This window comes from Poecilia reticulata, chromosome 1, assembly GCF_904066995.2.
Source record: "Poecilia reticulata chromosome 1, P_reticulata-male-v2, whole genome shotgun sequence".
Taxonomy (NCBI): domain Eukaryota; kingdom Metazoa; phylum Chordata; class Actinopteri; order Cyprinodontiformes; family Poeciliidae; genus Poecilia; species Poecilia reticulata.
In genome coordinates, this window is record NC_088830.1 from 22184710 (window position 1) to 22211723 (window position 27014).

At 38.9% G+C, this 27014-nt stretch overlaps 1 protein-coding gene across 11 annotated transcripts in view; it reads right to left on the reverse strand.

The window, feature by feature from the left end:
* Positions 1–27014, reverse strand: part of adgrl3.1 (adhesion G protein-coupled receptor L3.1) — a 161401-nt gene that overhangs the window by 24830 nt on the left and 109557 nt on the right. For 9 of the 11 annotated variants that reach the window (XM_081609017.1, XM_008416701.3, XM_081609045.1 and 6 more), the window contains 6 exons: positions 19685–19868; positions 10802–10924; positions 9959–10164; positions 5169–5345; positions 3997–4206; positions 164–384 (listed from right to left, as the gene is read on the reverse strand). In XM_081609017.1, the coding sequence (XP_081465143.1) occupies positions 164–384; positions 3997–4206; positions 5169–5345; positions 9959–10164; positions 10802–10924; positions 19685–19868 (1121 nt within the window). The remainder of the gene's footprint in view (positions 1–163; positions 385–3996; positions 4207–5168; positions 5346–9958; positions 10165–10801; positions 10925–19684; positions 19869–27014) is intronic. The other 2 variants (XM_008416710.3, XM_008416793.3) reach the window with 1 other exon arrangement.

Sequence of the window (27014 nt, forward strand, 5' to 3'; positions counted from 1 at the left end):
CTTGAGAAGTGCCAAAGCTTGTTGAGTCCACTGTGGCAGTCGCAGCCAAAATGACAGCAGGCACTCCAGCCTCAGCCCCCACTTCCCTCCCCCTCCGTCCTCCTTGCCCCGTCCATCCATTCTCCGCTTCACGCCACGCATTCTTCACCCCCACACTACTTACACTCGGTCGGTGCCGTAGCTCCTGTAGTCCACGGCGGCCGAGACGGCCACTATGACAGCTGGCACGCCGTACCCTGCCAGGTAGAAGTACTTAGTCCTGGAGTGTTCGCTCTCAAACACCTCCACCAGCATGATGTAGAGCTGCACCCCTTCCAAGAACATCCAGGTGAAGGCTGCCAAGAAGAAGAAATGTAGCAAGGCCGCAAAGACTGCACAGACGATCTGGTGAGAGAGAAAGAGAAGACTCGAATTACACTTGGAGACGAAATACACACAGAAATATTTAAGCTGGTGGACGCCTGCACTGATTAGTTGGAGAGCAGAAAAATATACTGCAGGCGATAAGGATATGAGTCCGATTTAGAGCAGTAATTTATCACATTCACAAAAGGAAGAACATTTTTAGGGATGAAATTTTTTGCTGGCAGTGATACGGTGCCCTGCAAAAGTACGAATTAAACTTTTTCACATTTTGCTATGTTCCGACCACAAATTTGAGTGTGCCTTCATGGGATTTCATGTGACAAATTAACACAACGCTGTGTGTAATTGTCAAATGAAAACAAAAAGGACACATGTTGTTCAGTTTTTTTTCTCTCTCTTTTTTTTTCAAATACGAATCTGAAAAGATTTATTCTCCCCTCCTTAGTAAATACTTTGTTAAACCATCTTTCCGTGTGTCAATAGCCAAAAGTCTGCTGGATGTGTTTTTAACAGCTTTGTACATATAAATGCTAAAATCTCAGCTCTATCTCACTCAGACTGGACTGGGAATCTCAGTGAAGAAAAGTCTCTTCACCGCACGATGCCGACAAGACATGTTTCACCATAGATGAAAATATTATCTCATTCTGCTTTGCAAAATAGCTCAAGCTTAGTCAGATTGTATGGATTGCTTCTTTAAACAATTCTTAATCCTGACAGATCTTAACTTTATTCAGGTCTGAGCTTTGATTCGGTCGCTCTAACCAATGGGTTTCAAACAAAACCTTTAATTGTAGTTCACACTTCACTTGCTGTCTACAACCTAAGAGGATAAGTGAGAAAGATACAAGAGACATGTGCATTCACAGCTGCAGCCTGTGCTGATTGACCACATTCCAGACAAAGGTAGCAAAGCTCTTTCATCAAGAACCGACAAAAAAAAAAGAAAAAAAAAAGACGTGAGCCGGGTTGGCAGCACTGACTTTTAGTCAATGACAAATATGGGCACAAAAGAGAAAAATTGCAGCAAAGTGACTCAGCGTCTTTGAACTGAAGTAATAAAGCACAAGTAGGCTTGTCAAAATCCAAACTTGAGTAATTTCAGTTTGAATACTTTGTAGTTGGGTTAATATGTAGGTTGAATTGCTGTACTGAAGGTGAAGAGTTCAGTTCAATTTGGTATATAATCAAATCAGCATACATGTTCAGCACTTTTTGTAATGAAAAGGGTTAAATGTAAAACCAGATGTTAGGTTTTTTTGTTGTTTTTTTTTTTTACAATAAAAACATACAAAACACCTAATCATGAACACATCATTTACTTTACTTTATAAACAGAACACGCAAAAAAGTCAAAACTTAATCAGAAAAATGGTTTGTGTGTCCATTTGGGCAATAACTAATTCATCATGAGAATGACCACTGTCAGAAATAACATTAAGAAAAGGCCTTTTAAATCTCTGCAAAATGGAACTGCTTCCCACTGTTTTGACAGAGAAAGGTCAAGTATGAAGGATTAGTTTTCATATAAATCCAAAGCTTATTTTATAATAAGTGAACTTTTGCATTACATTCAAAATGAATCAGTGTTGTTCAAATGTTATCAAGTAGTGTTTAATATCAGATTGATCCCATAAAAGAGAAGCTGTGAAAATATTATACATCATGCGAAGATTTAATAGTATTACAGGCTTATCTACTAAAAATACACAATAATGATAAAAATAAAAAAAAATCAATAGCAATATGATATTTTGTTTTAGGTAGCGTCTCCATTGCAAACTTAAGTTTGGCTTTGCTCAGTATCAGTAGTCCTTGACTGTAACTGCTTGCAAAGAATAAACTTTTCAAGGTGCCACTGACAAATATTAACAATCAACACCTGAGAAAAAGAAAGTTTTTTTTTTTTTAAGTGCACTTTTATTTCACCTTGTGTTTCAAACAGGCTTAAATCTGCTCTTCAGCAGTGACGCATGTACTGGGAGCTAATTTTTTAAGTACGGTGCCGCTCTGGAATAAACGGTCAGTCGTGGGGGTCACGTTTACAAAAATGTGCAGCGAGTGGCTCTTAGTTTTTGGGAAATGGTTTATTTAATGTTGTCTGCACGGTTAACAGGATAATGCAGTAAGAGAGAACGAGACTGCGGCTCCTTCAGCCTGAGGGAGAAGGTGACAAATGAAGACTGAAACACAGCAATGACATCACCCAAGCCAGCACATAAGCTTTAATAGATTATGAGGCAGGTCTGTGTAAAGAGCACCGTGTGTTGTAAATCATTTCTGTGATTGCTGAGAATGGATTTCAAACAGGCAAATTAAAGCCCTCGGCCTGCACATATTTATCATGGGTGAATTAGCCTGCCGTGTAAAGCACAACAGCTTAACTCTATCTAGGTCCTCAATGCTTTTATGAATTAGCTGGAAATCGTTGTACAACCAATCTGTCGCTATGTTTTCTTTAAAATGAAAACAAGGGATTTTGGGGGAAAGAACCACTGCAATAAATCCATCAGTTGGTAATGAGAGAAAAGGAAGCCACCCTGAGAAATGTTTGTTTATGATTATTTGATACTCAGGAGATCTAAGAGATGTGCTAATATCTATTATGAAAACAATGTCACAGTGCCAGTCAGATCTGTTGGCATCACTGTCGATGGCATCTCAGAGTAAAACACATCTGTAGGAACATTTATCAGCTGACAATCTTTTCGTATTTTACTCTTGCTCAAACGCACTGAGTCAATAGAGGTCACTATACAATTATGCGACACATTTTAAGGATTAAAAGAATTTATGTTGTCATGCAGTTTAACAAGGTTCCCAAGACCTTGGTGAAGCAAAGGACCCACGGCTTCACATGTTCACATTATCCTTTTTCTGTTGACAAAGACTGTAGCTTAACTTCCATCTTATCAGATTTCACTGCTCCAGTTTAGATCCCAGCAAACTTCAACTAACTTTGTGACTCTAGGTGAGAAAAGCCTTTTACATGGCATCAATCCAAAGCAACTGATTTGCATGTAGATACTGTTTAATGATTTAATGGTTGTTGCTATCACTGTAAGGTTTGGAGGCTATTTTACCCCTCAAATATGGATTTTTGTACTTTATACTAAAATAAATGGGCTACTGTTAAATTCCATGACACACAGGAAAATCCTTGATTATTAATTAGAAGTTCTTAAATATTCTGACCAACCTTAAAAATAAAGTAAAATACATATCAAAAATATATCTCTATTACATTTACTTTTAATTGGATTGTTATTGATTGGTAAATGAAATAATTAATTCTTAAGATTAGTTTTTTCCAAATGAATCAACGCATTTAAATTACAGGCTGGATTTTTCCAAAGCTTTAATCTGACACTATGAAGCTGCCAATAATGTACTTATATGAAACATTTTTTACACATCTTTACCAGAGGTACCAATAACTGCGGGCAGAGCAGTATATCAGACCAGTGGAAAGAATGAAAAGACATAATTTAAACATTTAAGCAAAATATAAAGTCTACTTTTGTTTATTTTCCTCTTTTTTGTTCTTGTTAAGGAACAGAGTTCCTGAGCCTTTGACCAAACCTATAATACGGACATTCACACGCATAATAACAAGCACAAACGTCTTACTGGCTGATCGGCCTTGTTGATCCCGACCAGAAACAGTGACTCAGCAATGAACAGGCTGATGCAGAGGTTCTTGTGGATGGTGTTGCGGTCGCTCTGCAGGCCTCTGAAGAAGCAGAATGTGAAGATGCAGATCAGCAGGCAAACGAGCGACAACAGGATCCCGACCCACGTGATGACGTCCAGGAGCATGTCGTGCATGCTGTCTGCTTTCTGTGAGCAAAAGCAAAACAAGACAAGCCAGGGGGGAGATAATTTAATAATACGTAAACACACAGCCAGTATAACTATGTTTAACCTTGGTTTACTGGAAACCCACGCGGGTCATGTTCCTGTAAGACCAGACACGCACTGACAGAGCGCCACCACCGGCCCTGGCCGGTGATCTGGTTCTGGCCGCGTGTCGCCGAGCGTTCAGGGCCGCAGCGTTACGCCGCGCTGCACAGGTGTGCTAGCTCTATCCATCAGTGTCCTGCGAGCTGGCAGGCAGAGCAATGTTCACCGTAACATTGCAGTGATGGATCTACTGCTCAAAACCTCACACAGTGTTCCACAAAGGCCTGCCAAGCCAGCTCTGACCATGACCTCTTTAGATGTAACACACATCCGCGTCCCCACGGGGACAGAACCGGTGTCGCACTTGATCCGAAGCTGTGTGAAAAGAAGCACAACCGTATTGTAACAAAAGACGTAGATGAAAAGCGCTTATTCCAGACCGAACGGGTCAGTAATGCTTTTCTCCAACACCCACTACGGCTCACGGATATCCAAATAAACGCTCTCATCTTCTAATCAAATATCACTTTTACAGCAAAATGCGATCTGGAGCTTTGTTCCGGGTCTCCTGCACTAAACCAGAACTCTGAGATCCTATCGTCAGTATTACATAATATTTTGTCAGCTCAATGTCATCAACAGGCTTAACAAATCAATTTTAAAAATATTCTCTGCTAAGACAGACCGACCGACCGACACTCAGGCACTGAAGAGATCCAATCTGCAAAACACAGGTGACCCGTGTCTTCTCCTCCTTTGTTCTTCACAATCTTTTAACCAGCTGGCCAGCTGTTCATTATGAAATGATGAATAACTGACCTCTCGGTACCCTCCCCTCTGCCGTAACTGGCTGGCGAAGCAAAAGAAAAAAGAGAAAAAAAAAAAAAGAGCATACGTACCTTGACCTCCACGTGAGCCATGAGTACCGCAAAACTGGTGAGGTGGGTGCAGGAGCAGCTGGTGTGTGTGCGGTTGGTGGCGAGCAGTCGGCAGTCCTGCGTAGACCAGAATCCCGTCATGGTGCGCTTGGAGTAGCTCCAGAAAGAGCAGTTGGGATTGAAATTCTTCTCTGACTGCTGAAGAAAAAGAAAGAAAGAAATAGAGATTGTGATCAAGAGAAATCCAAAGACAGACAACAAGACGACGAGAGAGGTGGGGGTGGTGCAGCATGGCCAGGAAAATAGTACAACGCTATGATGAAAAACGTTCCCTTCATGCTGATTTCTTCTGCTTTTTCTTTAATTTTGTTAGAATAGCCACACCCAGCCCTAATTATTGCCAGACCCGTAGAAGCAAGAAATGACTCCAACAGAACCTATGTGACAACATGGAGAACGTTAAAGGGTCTTAAAAAGAAATACATCACACTCTGATCTAAAGTAATAAAGTCTAAGTCTTCTATCTCTCTGGAAATGGTTACAAAGTCATTACCAAGGCTTAATGCAAGACACAATGAAAGCAATTTTATACAAATGTAGAAAATATGAAACAGTTTTTAGCCTTAGTCACAAGTGCCCGGTGTGCCAAATCACACAAAAGACCCCCGAAGCCTTTCTAAAGCAGCCATGTTTCTTCTCAGCTCAGGTCAACGCTCTGAGATCAACAATAGAGCACAAAAAGGCATCCATGGTAGGGGTCTGAGGTATAAACCACTGCTTACCAAAACCAACCCATGACCACAACTGTTAAAAGAAAACATTTTGAAGATCGTATTTTTGAAAACAAATCTGTGGGCCGACTAAGTTAAACTTGTTTATTGTGACATTAATATTTGTTTGAGGCTCTGAAAGATTCGAGTGAGCAAAAACTTACAAAAGCAAAAACAAAGGAAATCTGTGTATTCAGGTGGCTGGAGAGCGCGAGGACGCGGCGGAAGAAAACGAAGGAGGAATTACACAGCGAGTCACACGCACACAGCAACATGACAACAAACAGAAGAGACAGAATGCAAAAGTGCAGCAACAAATAAACAGAGCGCCATGGCAGGAGGTGACAGCCCTGCATCCGCTATCATTGTGTGCCGTTCTGCGGCGCAGCAGCGGCTTGTGTTGTGTAAACTGACAACGTGTTTGTTAGGCCTATAAAGTTGCTCTCGGAAAGAGCAAGTGAGGAGTCTGCTGCTGCCAACAAGCTGGGTCACCAACTGGATACACATTTGCTTGTTGAATGAGAAGCACATAATGAAACCCTGGTGCAGACCATCGCCACCGAGACAATATGGACTTCAGTCTGTTAGAGCGGAAGAATCTTCTTTTCTCATCCGGAGAGTGTCGAACACAGTTGGAGCGAAAACAAAGGAACTTGAAAATGTATAGCCTAACACTCATTCAAGAATTAGAAACTGCTTTTATTGTCCCACAGCAGGTGTGTGTGTGTGTGTGTGTGTGCGTGTGTGTGTGGAGAGGAGGGGGGATTCAGGTGTAACAGTAGCATCTGATTCATTAAGAGCAAAGTTATTCTCATCACTCCTTTTTTAAGAATATACTTAAGTATAAGTTCATGTTTCACTACGGAATGCAAAGTTCAGTCATGTGCAAATATTTTCCTTGTTGGTTTCACCTGAACACCTACTTCCACGCAATTTATTGTGACCTCTAGTTGTGGAAAAAATTGGATTTTTACATCTTTCTTCAACCAATCTGTTGGGTTTTTAGATATGGGTGACAGAGCACTTGTCCAGGGTGACATCAGGGGTGAGAAGCCTTTTTAAAAGTCTTTTTTAAAAATGCCTTTTTACCTATCAGTTAAATAAGGTTATGTGCAATAAGGTTAGTATTGCACTTTTTAAATGAGTAATTTGTGAGAAATTTGCACTCTCCTTTATTGAGTAGGCGCATCTTATTTGCTGGTGACATTACAGGAAGCAGGTTACCCAACTGGGTTTACTCAGTGTGACAATCACACAAGAACCATAATTAGTTGTAATAATGCTTCCTTCAAGTGATTCTCCAACAAGATCTGAGGTTCCCTGCAGCTCCTCCAGAGCTTTTAGCTCTTTTCTAATTAATGCTCTTCTAGCCCAGCCCGTCATGTAATCCACTATCTTTTAATTTTCAAATAAAGGATCGACCAATGTGAAATGATAACAAGTTGGGATATTGTTTCATAACATAACACTGGTTGGGTGTCTCCATAGTTACAACCCACTTTTGTGCTACTTCGTCTTCATTGTTTTGGACTCTATAAGGTAACCTCAGAAGGCATTTGATTTTACTGGATTGCATTTAGACTTATCAGAATAAATTTGTGCTGAGAAAAATGAGAAAAAGTTTAAGTGGTATGAAATGTTTTGGGAGGCACTCCAGGTTACCACATATTAGCAAAGAAAAACATGAGGCTTAAGCGTTGTTTCTCTCTGGCATTAAATAACTGCACAATGCAAATAAAAGATAAAAATAAAAAAAAGCAGAGTTTCGCAAATACATTTTTCTGCTGTCGTATGTAAAGGAGCCTGGTGGGCACGCTATGGAGGACAAAATATAAAGGACATACTCTAGCATGAATACATAAATAAATGAAATATCTAACTGAAGTTTGTCCTCTCCTCCGTTAAATTCATACTCGTACATCTATTTTGCATATGAGATTGTCTAATCTGGGGGGACAATTTAGAGGGGTGATATTATTGAAGCAAAAGAGCATCACTACATCCACTTTTAAAAACTTTGCACATAATTTCCAAAGATGATTGGAGCCTTCGTAAAGTTTCTGCTGGTGAAATCCTTGCAGTGAAAATAATTGCAGTCTGTGAACACAAAGGCATCTGAAGGCACCGCAGACACTTGCGACGCATTCCCTCGCTCCTCTTATCACCTCACCGAGCAGATTCATAACACCTGGATATAAAGAGTGTGTACGTTCTGGAAATAATATAAAAAAAAAAACAAGTTTGAGATGGCACTGCATAGTCATTATGCTCCATGCTCCAAATATAGGTCCTAATAATAATAATAATAATGCACAGCTAGCTTGTTCAACCAACTGTATCCAAGCATCATGTTACTATTTTCTAATTTGTGTGAGGGAAATCACTGATTGTTGTGATAATCTCTGCACGGTGTGAAGAAATACCTGGAAATAAAAGCCTAAAAATAAAGTTTCAGTAAGACTCGCGTATAATGCAAGTTGACTGGTAAATTAAGAATGGGGTTTTATGGAAATTTCCAAGTTTCCTACTCTATAAACGTCTACATTTCAGTGTCAAAACTTTATCAAGACGTAAAATGTGAGTGTCTCACTCACAGTTTGAGTTTGAGATGGAGGCGCACACATGAGGATGATCAACATGTTTTTCATTCTGCTCTTTTTGACGGAATAATTTATGAGTCATGGCTCTTTATTTCAAAGAAAAATAACACATTTGTTAAAACAAAGAAACAATCTAATAGGAATGAAATACACAAATGTTAAAAAGTCACATCTGTAAAACTGTTCAAATTTATTTTCCTCCTATGCTGCTGAATTTTGTTGATATGCCAGACAAAGCCGGACTGACTGGACGATCCTCAAGCTCGTGGAACCACTGCTGTGCACTGCTGGTCAGCTGGTAAATTTATTCCAATCCAATTCAATCCAGCCAGAGAACTGACTTCAATCTGATGAAGGGAACTAAAGATTAGAGTAACGGCAAGCAGACTTGTTGCTCTTCACTTTAGATAAATTGTCAGCAAACCAGTGGAAACATTGAAATTGCTGGTCAACAATTTTAAGAAGGTTTGATTTATGTAATGAAAATAAAGATTTTTCCATTTTCCATAAGCGTAAATATAGCTAAAGTCTATTTTGTGGCTATAAAAAGTAAATGAAAATAAATCCTTTTTGGTTGTTCAAAAAAAAAAAAACAACCTGATGCACCTTTTGCATGATTTTATTATCTCAGAAAGATTGATAATTATGAGCCTTCGCGTAAATGAAGAGAAAATAAGCACACTGTTTTGCAAAAGACCAAAAACAATATAAAACATCTAAAAGACAAATGAATAACCTCAATTAGTGTTACAAGCTTTCTAGAGGAAATAGGCGGTGTTTAAAAAACACCAGGAGATGAGATGAGGAGGATTTAATGTCTGAAGACAGCTGGTTTTATAGCTTCGGTGCTGCCACAGCAAAAGTCTGATCCCCTGTTCGCTTCAGCCTCGTCTTGGGAACTGCTAGAAGCTCCAGATCAGCAGACATTAATGATCATAAAGGAGGGCTGGGTGTGTGAAGCATGTTACAGAGGCAGGATATTGAAGTTCTTTAACATTAAATAGATTTTTGAAAGGAAGTCTAAAAATGTACTGAAATCACGCAGGAAGCCAGTGATTGTGATAATTTTTCAATGAGCTTCCAGTGAGTTCCTGGAAAACTTGTGGGGCTGAAAATATAAATTGTTTACAAACAACAACAACAACAAATAAAAACACTTGGAAGCAGCCAACCTTGAATAACTGACCATTTTTTATTCAGGTAGCAGTTATCTTAAAAAAATATCACAAACTCTAGTGATGAAAATCCATGGTTGGGAAATAAGAAATGCAGCGTTCCTGCTGAGATAACCAGGTAAAAAAAAAAGAAAGAAAGAAAAAAAAACGTATCTTTCTCTTTGTGCAAAACAACTGCAGGAAAGTATATTTGATCTGACAGCCCTGTTCTCTTCTGATAGCTTTAGTTGTTTTTTTTTTATTCTGCTGATAAAGCCCCCACTTACCTGCAGGTGTTGGACAGTGAACACGACGGGCTCAGAAAGGTACACCTTATTGCTCTCCTTGTTAATCGACGCTGTGATGACCGGGGAGTTCACGATAACGGAGTAATTTGGATAGACCGCCTCGCTGCTCAGTCTGACGCTGGCGTTCTCCGTCGGCAGGTAGGAACCTAAGTTCCTGTACAGCACAAAAGCCATCCTGATCTCACCTGTGAGAGAAGAGATGGACAAGATGCTCTCAATATATGTAAAAAAACACAAAACAAACAACAACAAAAACAAAACTTGATGGAACTATTTAGTGGCGTTTTTTTTTTTTTTAATAGATGTGCATAGATAGTGCAACACAGTTGCATTATCTATGCACATCTATGGCATAAGCACCACCACTGTAGAGTTTCAAGGATGTAAAAAATGTTTGAAAAAAGAGCAAAAACACACAAGTGGACATACTTAAGATAATTCTCACCATCTGCCTTTTATGCTAAATTAACCATGACAAGCTGTTTTATGGGGGGTTATTTATTAGTGCTGTGAAATTTCCCAGCATATTTCCTGTTTTTTGTCTCTGTTAAGTGTTTCAGTCCTCAAATTTTAACATCAAATAAAGATAATCACTAGGTTGATCTACAAAACTCTTCTTCCCTTCACAAATGAACATCGCGTATAGAACTAAAGCGTATTGACTTTTTTTCACCAAAAAAAAAAGGAAAAAAAAAAAGCAAGCATGCACTTTTAAACATTTATGGTAAACAGTGAATGTGTTTACAAAAGTAGACGTTGAGAAGGGTCACAGATGCCCTAGCAAGTATTATAGAGAGAGAGTCCATGAAACTTGTCTTGTACCGTTTCTGCCGTGCTGCTTCAGAGTGCTGGCTGACAGCTGGATGGCGTTTCCATGTTGCTCTGACTGAGGAAACGTCAGATCTGCAAGGTTTCCATCCGTGCTGAGCCTGGCTACCTCCAGCTCTGGAAAAAAAAAATAATAATAAAAAAAATACACCTTAATGTCAAATCACTGCTTTACACATGACATCATCTTTGCTCTACAGTCTCTTGTAGCAAGCATGTTTTCTCACAAAGTGCTTCAAAGTAGAACACAGGCTTGAATCCTCGAGCAGTTCCCAACTTTTTCTAAAGAGCTAAAAAAAAAAAAATGCTGACATACTTTAAAGAGAAATAATGAGAAATTTTATACTTCAAACTGAAGCCGTGTCTCCAAGCAACTGGTCTGACACATTGAGGTAGATTACCCTGCCTCTCTTGTATTGTTGGAATCTAATTTCACAATTCTAGTTCGTTAGCACATTCCTGATTACAACCGTGTAAAGTGTTAGATAAAGTTTCTAATTAAGGACTAATTATACCTTTGGTGTATTGCTATCTTGTGCTTCTGAGTGATTTGGTGATTTAGCCTGCTGCTTTTTATGGTGAAAACAGCCCTCTCAGATTGAGTAAACAACATGGCGACAAGTCAGATAAAAAACAAGAGTGCCTGGATAAGAAGCTAAAAACGGGTAAGAAGTGCTGGGGGGGAGGTTGGAAATAAAAAAAGAGAGGAGAGAGCAGTCAGAGAAGCAGAATGGATGAGATCGGGAAATGAGAGGATGCGTTGAAAGGAGAGGACTGGAGTGGAGACAGATGGAAAAAGACTATAATGTTTTGCTGAGTTTAATAGATGGGGCTCAGAGGAAAGAGATACCGAGGTGCAGAGGAGAGAAAATGGAGGCAGACATAAATACAGACAGTGATGCACAGAGAAAGAAAGACACACAGGTGATGTGTCTGTCTGTAACTCACACTTTCACCGAACCAAACCACCTACAATACGGTGCCATGCAAATGCATTCCTGGATGTTTTTTTGTTGTTGTTTTTTTTGTGATTTTATGTGACAGATCAACACAAAACAATGCAACATTTTAAAGAGGAAGGAAAAAGGATGCGTAGTCTTCTACTCTTCGCACATGAACATATAATTCTGTGAAATAACTTGGGAATTGAGAATTTTTGGAAGAAGATACTCTGATTTGATTAGAGCCAAATATACTTTTAAAACAAAACAAAAAAAACTCCTAAGCTCATGATCTCCACTATAATAAATGATGGTGGCAGCATCATGAAGTGAGAAAGCTTTTCTTTAAAAAGAGCAGATAAGGTGATTTGAGTTGAGAGGAAGATGCATAAAACTACATAAAGGTTCCATCCATCCATCCATTTTCTTCCGCTTATCCGGGGTCGGGTTGCGGGGGCAGCAGCTTCAGAAGGGAGGCCCAGACTTCCCTCTCCCCAGCCACTTCTTCCAGCTCCTAAGGGGGAACCCCAAGGCGTTCCCAGGCCAGCCGAGAGACGTAGTCTCTCCAGCGTGTCCTGGGTCTTCCCCGAGGCCTCCTCCCGGTGGGACGTGCCCGGAACACCTCACCAGGGAGGCGTCCAGGAGGCATCCTGACCAGATGCCTGAGCCACCTCAACTGGCTCCTCTCGACGTGGAGGAGCAGCGGCTCTACTCTGAGTCCCTCCCGGATGACCGAGCTTCTCACCCTATCTCTAAGGGAGAGCCCAGCCACCCTGCGGAGGAAACCCATTTCAGCCGCTTGTATCCATGATCTTGTTCTTTCTGTCATGACCCAAAGCTCATGACCATAGATGAGGGTGGGAACGTAGATCGACCGGTAAATTGAGAGCTTCAGTTTTTGACTCAGCTCTCTCTTCACCATGACGGACCGGTACAACGCCCGCTTCACGGCAGACGCTGCCCCAATCCGCTTGTTGATCTCCCGTTCCCTTTTTCCCTCATTTGTGAACAAGATCCCCAGATACTTAAACTCCTCCACTTGAGGCAGGACGACCCCCCTGACCCGGAGAAGGCACTCTACCCTTTTCCGGCTCAAGACCATGGCCTCGGATTTGGAGGCACTGAGCCTCATCCCAGCCGCTTCACACTCGGCCGCAAACCGCTCCAGTGAGAGCTGCAGGTCACGTTCCGATGAAGCCAACAGGACCACATCATCCGCAAAAAGCAGAGATGCGATCCTACATAAAGGTTCATTTTTAAAATATGCAACCTCTAAAAGATTGCAAAGAAACTGAGAATGGTGCATAGATTCACTTTAAATCAGGACAAAAACATACAGCCACAGCTACAATGAAAAGCTTTACCCTGACACCCCAAAATAAAAGTCAATGTAAGTGATATGAAAAAATATTTACATGTGTGTGTAGTGGCAAGACCTTTGCGTTGCTGTTCACAGTCTTATTGATATTGAACTATTATGCAAAGACAGTAAGAAGTGAGCAGCTAGTAGAAATGCACCCAACAGGAAAGACAAAACATGGACAAATTTCTGATTCACGGGCCTGAAGACAAATGGATGCCACACTTTTCAGATTAGAATTTTATTTGTAAAGAAAAGATTGAAACCATGTCTCCTTAAAGGTATGCTTTACATTGTGTTAACTTGTAATATAAATCTGAAACAAAATTGTCAGTTGTAACGTGAAAATAATTCCAGGGGGTGTGAATACTTTTGCAAGGTATTGTAGGTGCAAGCAAACACTCCCACATGCACCGTTCCCCACGGCCAAACTGATCGGCGGGGTATCGAAACATGCTGGGTCTAATCTAATTAAAACATCCATGTCATGACAATCCTCCTCCTTAGAAACACACTTGTTCATTATCGTTATCACACACGCACGGGCTGTTACCGCTGTGTTATCCCTTCAAAATCACTGCTTTGCTTCTAATAATAACACTATTTATCTGTCTGCCTTGTACCGTGCCTCAGTCACAATCTCACACAATAATATCACTTACAGTTGTTGCAGTAGAATCTCTAAATTGCGTCAAATAATTTATTCTTGTCACTCACTCTCATCTAAAGGGCTTGTTAGGAAAAGAAAGGAGGATGGGGAATGTGGCGGGGGATGAGCTTAAAAAGTGTAAGGGAAGACGGAGGCACAAGTGAGGAAGAAGGAAGGGAGGTGCAAAGATGACAGGCGGTTTGGGGCTGATCATGAATAGAGGGGGAGAGATAATCATGGAGGATCTTCCCACTGGATTAGCTGGAAGGGAAGATTAACAACACACAAAAAAAAGAAGAATGTGGAGATGATTTTTACCCTCCCCGCAGCCCACCAAAAAAAGGCATATTCTTGTTTGAAGTTCATGCAGTAGCCTACATTTTGATGAGTATTTATGTAACAATATTTATGCGGTGAATTTGGGGGAGAAAAAAAAATAATTGGCGGAGATGGGTCGCAGGAATTATATAAGTTAAAACTAGGTATGAAAGTAAACTGCTGGACAGAGCTGCTGCAGGATTTTTAGCATAAAAGCAACACAGTTTGTGTCATTATAACAAAACATGAAACTAATAATAATAAAAATGAAATAATTAGGATGTGTGAAATTGCATGTTTTGTACCCGTCTAGAGTTTTAGGGTTGCCATTTTAATTTATTCCTTCTTTAACAGATAACAGTGTAGTCAAATATGTATTTGAGTTTAGAATAAAATGACACGAATCATTTATATATTAAAACACAAAAGTTAAAGCAATGTGTATTAAGTTAGTCTTAACAGTAGCTATAACTGAAGATACTTAATGGACACAATATCATATATTTTTCTACTCTACAAATCAACAACCTAGAAAGCAGATTTTTAACTTGTGAATTAGTTGTTCTCACTAACTCACCGAGGAAGCTAATTAACTAATGAAGTTAATATTATTAACCCTTCTACGGTCTTTAGAGATGACATCCCCACAAGCTTTTAACCTTAGCATATTTTGGTGGCATTGCAATGACCTCGAGTGGACTTTTACAAAGGTTTTTTTGTGTGTGTGGTTTTGGGAACTGACGGTCTGATGGGACATTCCCTGCTGTCTGACTGTGACTGTCTGCCGTCCTCCTCCTGTGTGACACACCAAGACAGCGGCCTGAGTTAGTTGTTTAATTTACTGCAAGTCATGCCAACCAGACTGTAGTTGATATAAATTTCACAAAAGTGTTACCTTAACTGCATAATTTTCCAAAGCGCCGAATGTGCTTTTGATAAGACAGTAGATTGTTTGGATGTTTGACAATGTGGAGCCATATTTAAAGTTGTGAAACGGGAGCTCTTTTCTTCAGTTTAATTCAGTTAGTTTATATAACACTAATTAAAAACAAATGTTTTCTCAAAGGAGTTTATCAATTTTTATACAGAAAAATACATTTTCTGTATCAGTATCAGAGGCTACATACGGCACTCTGCATTATCTCTGGCATTTCATGAAAAACTGTTTAAAACTAAAGAAATAGATATGTTTTGTTCCCAAAATGGGTAAAGTGTCGTACCCTGAATGTAGCTTTCCATTAAGCGATATTTATTCTATGCCCTAAAAAATTCAGACGGTTAATCAAAGATTGTTTGTCTATTTTTTATTTTATTTGCCCATGGCAATTAAAAAAAAATACAGACCCACTGCCACATACTTCCAGATCCTGTGTAAACCAACATCAGTTTCTGTCTATATCACCACTCAATAGGAATGTGGCAAAACCTTTAAAGGTTTATTAAATGTGTTCACATAAATCTCTGAGAGTTTTCAGATTGGAGTTGTTTGAAGACGCCTCTTGGACTAGTGGCTAGCTGCATGCAGCCCCTTCGACCAACTAATCTGGATTTATACTAAGTGAAGATGCCAAGAGAGTTATCTGCTGTAGGTAAGATATCAACAGTCAATAACATTTTCACAGAACCTCACTTCAAAGTGTCCAGACTATTCCTTTAGCACTAATCAAGAATTTGACAAAGTCACACAGTAAAGGACAAACTTTGTGAAATCTTATCTGTCTGAACAGTCCGTCTCCGACTGCAGTAATGTAATCACCATGCTGTGTGACTTAAATAGCTGTAATATCATTGCTTACTGATGTAAAAGTGTGCCAGAAAAAAAGGCCTCAGAGCATCATTTGACATTCAACTGCCACCATCACCCTCAAGCATGCACTCATCCAGTCTTCTTCTTCTTCTCTTATCATCTTCATTTTCCTCTCTTCTCCTGCTCCTCCTTTGCAGCTTTTCATCTGTGACTGAGTAGCGCATAAGCACTCTGAATTCTAGTAATAGGGGATGATGTGAAGGAAGTTTTTAAAAATATCAAATCACATTGGAAGTAAATATGAAGATAACTAGGAGGGGGGATCTAAGTGGGTGCGACTTGCTGGTCTGGGCTCAGATGAAATGAAGACTCGCAGATATATCGTCTCCTAAAGGCATGGAAAACAAAGAGGAAGCAAAACTCTGTTGTGCTGCAGCCCAGTAATGACATGATCGGGCGAGAAAAGAGATTAGGGAAGAAGAAGAACAGAAAAAAAAGGAAAGTGGTGTGCACAATGCCTTAATAACAAGCTTTGTTCTCCTTTGTCAATTCCGCCTACGAGCAGAGGGCAGAAAATATGGAAATAAATAAATAAAAATGATTGTCTCCAGCAAAATAAGCATGCCAGCCTCAAGGCCAATATTTTTTCCTTCATTTTGTTAGATAAGTATCTCAGTGGGTTTGACCCTTTAAAACATCTTGATACTGACCTCCGTCTTGACAGCTTTGCATATTTACTCATCATAATAAAGCAAAGCATGGAAACCTTTAAAGAGGCGATGAAAAGCATTTTGGATTTTTTTTTTCCTCAGCTTGCTGCATGACTTGTTGTGCATGTAAACAGGTCTACTAAATTACAAAGCTTGAGATCCAAAAGGGAGGGGAGTTAGTATCTCTTTTTACTCACATACCTTCGACATTATGTTTTACGTCTTATGGCACAACAGCTAAAATTTTATACATTCCACGAGGAATTTATTTGACAGACCAAAACGAAGAAGAAGTGCAAGGTGCAAAACCTCCATAAACCTTAGCTTCTCCTCATAAAGCTTTCTCTATCTCTGCCTGTTAGATTACTAATTAAGTAAATCTGTGAACGCAGTGGGCTGAATGTATTAAGGCGTATCACAGCGAGAGGTTTGCATACAAATACACACAACGCCATTTACATTTTATTCGTAAATAAATATTGAATAGGAATCATTTTCTTTCCACTTCCCAATTATGTGCTACTGTCTAATGTCCACGTTAAACTCCTAGCAAAACACGTTAAAGTTTGTGTTTATATCATAACAAAACGGGAGAAGCTTCACTACCTTTGCAGGACATTGTAAGTCATTATGAATCAACTCTAGAACAGCCAGTTTAGCATGAAAGTCTGAAAGAAACAACTATATACCTTGCAATCAATCAGCAGATCAATAAGGGCAGACTGGGCCGCTAAGACTTTGAGGAGACTGCTAAAAACAGCATTTCTCAAAGATGATCTGCAATAATGCACAGGATGGCGATTTTTTATTATTTTTTTTTAAGGAAAAGCATTTAAATCAATTTTTGCTGACTTCTAAGACAGTAACCAAATACCTGAAAGTACCATCATTTATAAAAAACTGGCTTACATGTGTGATGAATGAGGAATTAAAATGTACAATTTTCAAATTAATTTCTGTGAGAAACACATTCACACTTCTGACTTCCAAGGGCCATGTTAGAATGTTGCTGGTTGCATTCATTGATAATTAAAGGTACGATTGAAAGTTGCAGCATCAGATTTGCTGAAATAATTTTGTATTTACTGAGTACTTATTTTGTTTACCGCACATTGTTGCATACCTGATTATGCTAATGTACTGTAATTAACAGTAGAAATATTAATGCCTGCAATTTTAAATCAACTAAATTCCCAAGCTATTTCCATGTAAAACAAATAAATGAATTTCACAGAACCGAGAGGAGCAATAATTTGACTATAAACCTCCTCTTTCACAAGCCTCGTCTTCCCCCTTTAGGAGCCGCGGAAAATCTGCTCAACCACAGCAGAGAGACCACCTAAAACTGCACGCGTGTTCTGTTTTGTATATTTATTGACTACCTGTCACGCTGTGTTATCACTGACAGCTTCATGGGGTTCTGTTTGTTTTGTTTTGCTCTGCCCCCCTGCAGAATACGAACTAATTAATCATGTTATTAGAGCATTATATTTTACCGCTTTTGTTTTTGTGTACCATGCAGCTTAGCCCTGTGTGAATATTTGTCTTTTGTTTCCCAACCAGATCCACCACAGAACAACAGTATCATCTTTCCCAGCTTTCACTTAGAGAAATTGAATTACGAAACTCGAAATAAAAACACTACGGTCTATTAAATTCTGAGTTTCTCTTTCAATTTAAGACTATTTAGGGGTTTTATATTAATTTGTGAAATGTAATTAAGATGGATGAAACATCAATATCAAGCCGCAGAATAAACCAAGATGTGGATATGACACCTGTTAATGCTGCTTCCTGATATGTTACTATGATAATCCTTTTTTCCTTAGTATGTGAAAGAAATGTCATCCGATTACCTTTAAACACAAAATTTGCAAAATGTTTAAAAGCAGTGGTCCAATGGGGGGTTGTTGGATTGCACTGAATATGCCAAAATAATGAAATAAAATTGAATTATTCAACAATTGTCCTTTTCTCTCTTAAACTGATATGGAATTTACAAGAGAAACATGGCATGTTAGTAAAAAAACCCAAAACATATAATTTAATATATTTAAATAGAGAAGTAAAACATAAACTAATAGCATGTTGAGATAAAAACATAAAGATTACAAAGGGGGCCATCTTTGTGAAGATTGAATTTCAAAACTCTGAGTGAGTCAGCTTTCTTTAAGAACTAAACTTTTCACCAAGACTTCAAAGACATGAATCCTGTGACCCAATTATTCAGTGACCTAATAATAATAACAACAACTAATTTCATGCTACACTGTGCAGACACCCTGTCTGTGCTTATGTAGGTTCACCCACCTCAGCATATCAAACGATTAAGGTGATGAAAATAAGATAGCCCGAACCTATTTTTTGGTTATTTCAGCTGATTTCTATTTCAGGGTGTTTCAGACTCCAGTCCTCAAGGGCCGGAGTCCTGCAACTTTTAGATGTCTCTTTGCTTCAGCTCACCTGGCTCCAATATAAGTTCATTAGCAGAGCTCTGTAGAACTTGACTGCATGCTGGTGAGGCAGTTTATCCATTTAATTCAAGTGTGTAGGCCAAGTACTACAACTAAAAAGTTTCAGGATTCTGGTCCTCTAGGAATGCAGTTTGAGATCACTGGCATAGAGACTCACAGAGCCTCAAACTTTCATCCCCAGAAGGTCAGTTGTGAGGATCAAATGAAAACCACTGCTTTGATGCCAAACATTATAAAATTTTCTCCAGTTCATATCATTACTTTAGGATGAAATTACTATTAAAATTAAATTTTGTAAATGTACTATTTACATCTTCAAAGCTTTTAGTTATTCCCCAAACACACCGTCTCAGATGATTTACTGTGGTTACAAGATGGAATCAAAGTAAAAAAAAGTAGCTACTGCAACCATTAAAGCTCGCCTGGTGTTACACTTTTCTGTATTTTGAACTTTGTGACCAAGCAACTTCACGGATATAACCTACTTCCATTTGTGACCTTGTGAACTTGGACTCGTCAGACAATTTTAACATCTTTTAGCAAAACTGCGATGATATCGATTGAAAATTGATAAATGTTCCAAACAGCTTTGCTTCGAGGTTGACCCTCCAAATCGTTGAGATCTGTAGGTCCAGCTGTAAAGGGTTTTGTTGAAAAGGAGCCGTAAAATGTACTTACGGATGTAGTCGGTGGTCTCCTGCACTGTGTCAGTCTTCAGTAGGTTGTCGGCCAACATGAAAGCACCCGTTTCCACGGTGTCGAGGAGTAGAGTGGCTGAGTGCAGCTGCTCGCTGGTGGGCAGCTCTTTCCACGCCGCCTGAGCTCTTGGATGCAACAAATTATTTACCGTCTCAACCATCGCCTGGGGGAGCAATAAAGACACAGAGGTCACATAGCTGAAGCCAGTGCTGACGCTCTCACCACTTTCAGTCAGTCATGCGGCATGTAAAAATAAATGCGACTATGACTAGGGCAGAAGCAGCGCTGCTACACCCCAAACTACTGAAGCCGGGAGTTGTGAGAATGCGGGAGCTTTACATTTATCACGTTGATAAATTACAGCAGTCAGGACGATGCGATGGCAGCAATGCAAATATGGCATTCCCATGCAGATATGAATTTAAAAAAAAAAAGAGGAAGACTAAAATGTTGTATGAAAAGCACATTTTTAGTACCCACGCTCCTTTTTTGTTATGAGGATAATCACAGATGTTTTGAAAATCAAGCTTGTTAGTTGATTGCAATCACTACATGTTGACACCCTAAAACTCCTTTTAAACAACAGTCCCATCCGCCAGTTGGAACAATTATACTGTGGGTGTCAGAAAGAAATTGGAGTTTTTTTTTTTTTGGTTCACATCCAGCGGTGTGATGCAGATTTGAATCCAAAGATATTATAGAAGACCGAGTAGAGGTCTTATGCCGAACATGAAATGTTCTCCGCCGTATAATACCTGCTGTGTTTTATCTTCAGCTCACATTTCCTTATAGTCTCAAGAAGTCAGCTCCTGCTTTTCTTGCATAAACACCACAACACGCTCATACGCGCACACACACACCATCTCAGGAAGGCCCAGGGAGAGATAAAGAGACAGAGAGAAAGGAGAAGTGGTGCAGAGGTGGGGGTGGGAAAAGCCATGGGAGAGCGATAAAACAGTCCAGTGAGTCCACGGTGACAGGCATCCACCGGGAGCAGGAGAGGTGGAGAAGCGAATACAGGTGCTATCAAACACACACATCTCACACTCCCCTTTGTCTCCTTATTTTCTCTTGATCTGTAAACCAGCCCTCATGCAGACTCACAGCTCATCTGTAACTCAGTTTTCAGAGGCAGGGCAGTGAGAAAGCGGGAAACGTAACACAGGTGCTATTAAAGAAGCTAAAAGCATCTCTGGCAGGGAATTGACAAGGGCAAAGAAACGGATTGCGAAATCTCTGTCTTTTTTTCTTTTTTTTTTGCCGTTCGCACATCCAGCGCTCGACTTCCTCCTGATCCCTGCCTGTCAGTTCACAGTGGAAACGAAAAACAGGAAAATTAGCTGCAGCAAGTGTTGCGTTTTTTGTATTAATTATTGCAAGATATTTTAAACTTTTTTCCAGTTTTGGTCTTGTCGCAACCCATTGTATGTGATAGACCTTCGCAAAGCAGCGTACTCTGTGAAGTGAAAAGAAAAGGGTTTTTTTTGTTTTTTTTTGGCTTACTGCAGCCTTGCACATTAAGAGACTGAAATATTGGCTCACACTTCGGTGTAAAAGAGCCCAAACTGTGACTGTATGGAGAGCATCTGCAGACTGTAACTTTCCTGTCTTGTCACAGATTGACATTTGGATTTAGGTCAGAACTTTTTTGGGGCCAATCTAACACATTAATTTAATTTGATCCAAACCACTACAGGGAACGTTGGGTCAGGATGAAGTGTTTTGTTAGTTTTCTACCAAATGTAACTTTGCAACTTGAATGCTTCTTTGTTTTATATTCTTCTTGTCAGCTCAGGTAGATGGCCAAATTTTGGTAGGTTGGCCAGTTGAAGTATTTTCTTTACATCTTCAGAGAATAGAGTGAACAGAGCACTGAGATTTTCAAAATATGCGGGCATTATAATTTAATCCTGCTTCTTGTGTTGTTCTAGCACATAAATGCCACAAAAATACAGTTAAGTTTTTTTGCAAGGTATTGCAAGAAATTTACTAAACATGATAAATGAGAGCTAATTCAAGTTTTTCTGTTGGTTTAGAAATGATCCTGTTTTCTTTTTGGGGGTGTTTTGTGAGGGTTATACCTACACATAAATACAGTAAAGCACAGACACACATAGACAAACCCTGCTCCCAACAAGCTAATATGATAATATTATGTCCTCTTTTAGCGCTAGCAGCTAATTAGCAGGGATGCATATCGGATGAGTTTGGGAGAGCTACATGTAAACAAAAACTAATTAATCCACTTCTTCAGCAAACAGCCAGAAATAAGGAGCAGTGGATGTTCAGCACACTTGTGCAAACTTGTTTCGATCAACATCCTGTCAACACAGTGACAGACGGCTGCAGGCTTTCAAGCCCTTTACAGAAAGTTTTGACATTATTGCAGCTACAGCTGTTTTTTGGTGTCGTTCTGCCAGTGACTACCAACAAATTACAACGCTGCCATTTAAAATCAGTGTTTTGTGTGTTGGGGTGTCGTCGCTTTTAGTTTGGTGTTTTATTTCCATAGTGTGTTGTTTGTTTTATTTCCTGACGTCATTTTGAAATGATTTCCATTTCTCCATACATTCGGTCTACATTTCCCTCCTATGACTATGTCAGGTTTGAGTCACTGATTGATTTAACAATCTTCTGTAACATATGCAGTATGTATTCTGCATTGTTTTCCCTGTCAGAGTCTCATCAGTGTTATCATCTTATTGGTGTTCTGACAATTGTTTCCCATTTCCTGCACCCTGGGATTTTTAAAATGGCAATTTCCTGCACCTGGAATACCTTTGTTTAAGTGTAATTTGTTTAACAAGAAATCAAAGTTTGTTTATTTGTTCTTCACCAGCCTGCATCCAGCCTGATAATATATTTTTTAAATACTACATTGCAGGAATAATGATGAATTCCTACTTTTACTCATTGTAAAAGTAGTTTTATAGTTAAAACTATATATATATATATATATATATATATATATATATATATATATATATATATATATATATATATATATATATATATATATATAGTGGTGTCACAAACTTAGAACTGAAGGTGAGTGAATTCTAAATGTACTTTCTCAATACAATGAATCAAATTGAATCTTTTTATTTTTATTTTCAAGTCCAATATTCTATAAGATATTGATTACGCAAGAGGAACTGTCATTATTTAGAGCTGACCTTACAACATATATTATTCGATGAAACCTTTACAGCTTATGAGAGCTGTTTGTACTTATTGTCAGGTAATGTGAACGCAAACCGTTGCTAAAAAACCCCCAACAATTCACATGCTACTTTTTTAATTGATTTTACAATAAATATTACATCAGATTTTGCTTTTGACAGGTTTTGTAGCATTCGATTTGATGTTGCGGGGACATAATTGCTTTCAGCATTACATCTTAGAGCGATTTGCGTCTGCTGATTATTTTGCGTCTGCTGCTAAATTTGTACAACTGTTATACAGGAGCCATTGTGACTAGTAATGTGTAGGTACTCAGATATGTAAAGTGAATCAAAGCAAATCAAAGTTTGCTTCCAGCGCCTGTTTTATTCTTCAGTTACACATGAATTAGTTTATTTTCTTTTGACTTGGTGCAAGGACAAAGTTTACGCAAATGTTGCAATCTTGTAGTTTATTATAAAGCATAAAGTACATCGTTGTGTAGTGATTTACATATACCTATGTATTTGCGCCTCACTGCGCAAATACCAAAAAGGCACAACAGGCAAAGATTGTAGACATCAACGCATATGTCTCAATATGTACAAAATTCAAGTTGGAGCTGGAAAAGATCATTTATGTAAAGAAAAATCTCATATTTTTAGTGACAAATTATATAAATGAGACTTGAGAAAAGTGTTTTCAACTCTTCTTTTAAACATGCAAAGTTGGAATAATTTACAAGATCAGAGTTGTTTTATGATACTTTTTCTAGATCAACACTCCTTGAGATTCTCCTGCAACTTCTAACAACTTGTGGAACCCTGCAGAACACTCTCAAGCGTGTCCCCGTTTCTTCCCCGGGGCTACTCTCGAGTTGTACATATTTAATTTCTTTCATCCATGCTAATCTTGTTTTAGTTGATTCGGTTGCTTTAAATTTTAATCATGGTGATTATTCTTAACTGCTTTTAGCATTTAACATTCATGTCTTTTTCATATCTTTATCATGACTGTTGTTCGAGTTACTTCCCGTACTGTCACACTGTTGTCTGGAGTTCAAATCAGAGCCGTGTGGCATGCGCTGAATGGGACGGCATGCATGTGCCTGTGCTAATTTGTGTGTGTCTGTGTGTGCAACTGGGGGTGTGCACTGCGGGCTGAGGGGAAGCATTGTTGTGCATCATTCTGCTCCACTTGCTGTTCAGTAGCTGCCCAGGCAAAGAAAACAGATCGAGGGGAAGACGTTCTTTACTGTGGCCATGGCAGATATGAGAGCTTTGCTGATGCGTCTCATTCTCCATTACTCATGCTGCTGGCGTATAATGCTCACAAATGCTCACACTGATGTGTTAGCAATAACCAAGCTTCTCTACTCTCATTAAACTTCTCTTTGCTTCTTACTGAACTCACATTCTTAATTTCATCAATGTTTTTCGCCACTGAAACGTCATTAACCAGCACTGAGATTACATCTGTAGAAGCAGGGGAGTTAGGTAAAGCAGAAAAAGGGGATGCCATTTCCTTTAAGGGCTAGACATCTCAGTATTAGAAAGACAGACACAGAATGAATAAATGTGCGGGGTTGAGTCGGAGTGTGTCTAGGAGCTCTGGTGCCGTCGGTGACATTTCTATCGTGCACAAGTAGGAAGACTTAGGGGCTAAAAGAGACAGAGGGTTTTTTAAGGGGTTCTTCAAAGACGGGGAGAACTCTCTGCAGAGACAGATAAGGGGCGCCCGTTAGGAAGTGTGTGTTTCTTAGTGAGACCACAAAATTCAAGAAAGCCGCGCACATCTGTGAGCACATACACAGCCTCATGACAGTAAATGGGGCAGAAGTGAAATGCTTTGAGGCGTAGGGGTAATCCAGCGTAAACAGCAGCGGCAAGGCAGACTAGAACTGGGCTGGTTGACTACTCCCAACCACCCAAGGTGAACTTGGGCACACAAGCACATGTACAGTATGCTGTACTGTGTAAAAGCCCAGAGCTGGGATGTTAGAAATATGCAGAGGTAACAAGAGAGGAAAGATGGATCTTAATTTATTGATTTTTTTGAAGTTGCCTGGTTGAGATGGGACAAAGTGTGAGGATGTTTTCATCAGTGTTCATCTGCTATTAGCTGTAGGGAGTTTGAAGGATTTTTTTTTTTTTTGCTTCTTCATCAAAGTAAAATGTGTCTTGCGAAACGCAATCCAGTTGAAAACCCAAGGCTTCATCAAGCATCATGGCTCTAAGCTGTTATCAAGTACCTTGGATCTGTCAGGGACTTGATATAAGTTCACATTCTGTGGTAACTATGTTTGAAACGTCTAATTTGAAGTAAGAGGGAAAGTAGTTCTTGAGTTATCTGGCTGTTTTGATGGAGATGACTAATAAACATGAATGAGAGGAGTCTGGCTCCTAAAAAGCTTTGGTGGTGCGCTGAAACAGCTCTGCTTTATTTCAAAAATACATAATCACTGGTACTAGAATGGCTTCACCTTAAAAAAATTAATTATAGTAAATTAGCTGGCACATTTACAAGGTTTTCAATGCTACTGAAAGACCACATACAAATAAAAAGATATATGTTTACAGTGGAAATCAAATTTTCATGTTCTCTCTCTAAAGGATACAGGGTCTTTTTAATCTTTCCTGTTTTAGGTCAAGTAAGATTATGAAGCTCTTTGCAAAATGTCAAAGTAATGAGAGGACTTCCTTCCATATGTAAAGTTTTTTTTTTTATTGCTTTTTTAAAAACGTCTAGTAGAATTGTCTTTAAACATTTTGACAATTGTTTGCTGGACATTTCCTGCTTCTTGTGACCAAACTGCTGTAACTGAGTCAGGTTCAACATACTGCCTAAACATTTTCAGATGCTTGCTTCTTCTTCATGATGCCATGGTTGTTGTGGTCAATCACTTAAGCTTTAGTTTGATTGAGCATCAGGTCATGCCTCTGTCATTAAGGTCTTAGTCCTGATTGCACTTGCAAACTGGAATCTTATGTTAATTTTGTAGAATTCTCTATACATCCTCTTTCAGCCTAATGCTGTACAGAACTCATTTTAATGTGGATACTCCCAGAATTTCACATTATGTTTAATTTTGCTGAAGGGTCTATGCGTAACCTGGCAACAGAGTGGACATTCCTCAGGTCTTTATAGTTTTAAAGAATTGTTTGCACACATCTCAATATCTGGAAGTTGAATCGGACAAATATCCACAAATACATCCCCGATATTTTTCTATGATGTTGCACAATAACACAGTATGTTTTCGAATTTAGCAAATGTGTGCCTTTAAAGAATGCAATCGAAAATTATCTTTTAGAATTTTGGCATTATTTAGTGACAATATTCAACAGTGAGAATTGAAAGTTTTCATGTCTTTTTAAAAATATATGTAAATACTGTAAATATAGTTATTAGTGTAATGTAACGCAGCAGATATTTTTTTCACTGTACTTTACTCGTATAACAATTCCACTTTTAATGTATGGCTTGTCAAATGGTGACCTTCTTCAACTGACTTTTAACAATCAGCTACATTAGCGTTGAAGAAAACTCCCTTAACTTTTAAGTCATTTGTGTGGCAGGGGTTTGTCCACTCAGTACAAAATGGAAGTAATAACAGAAGCAACAGCTGACAAAATATAAGTAGTTCATGAGCATAGGTAGAAAATGTCGCCATGCAATACTGGCTAACAACTTTAAAGGTGGTATAAAACTGTTTAGTGACTCAAAGTTAAAGGGTTACTTCGCCATTTTGACAGTCAGAAATGCATTTGATCATCTCTAGTTTAAAATATAAATCACCTAAAGCGATTAAAACTGAATGAGATAATTTAACATGTGAAATTAGATTCACATGTTGAATGAATATAAAAAAAAAATCAATGTCTTTTGGCTTTAAGGCCACCTCAGAGTGAGACAAACAAGATGATTTTGGAAAAAAAATTTTAAGCAAAACAAAAACAAATGGATTCTTAGTTTTAAACTAGTGAGCTGGATGTATTATTTTACCCCTAAAAATTAGACATTATGAAGCTTTAAAGTACTCTGGATAACCTCATATTGTTTTTTCTCCACTCCTCTTTTTTTTCTTGCCGTTTTCTCTCACTTCAAATTCATCCTCTACAGTTTCTCTTGACCCTCTTCTACCTGG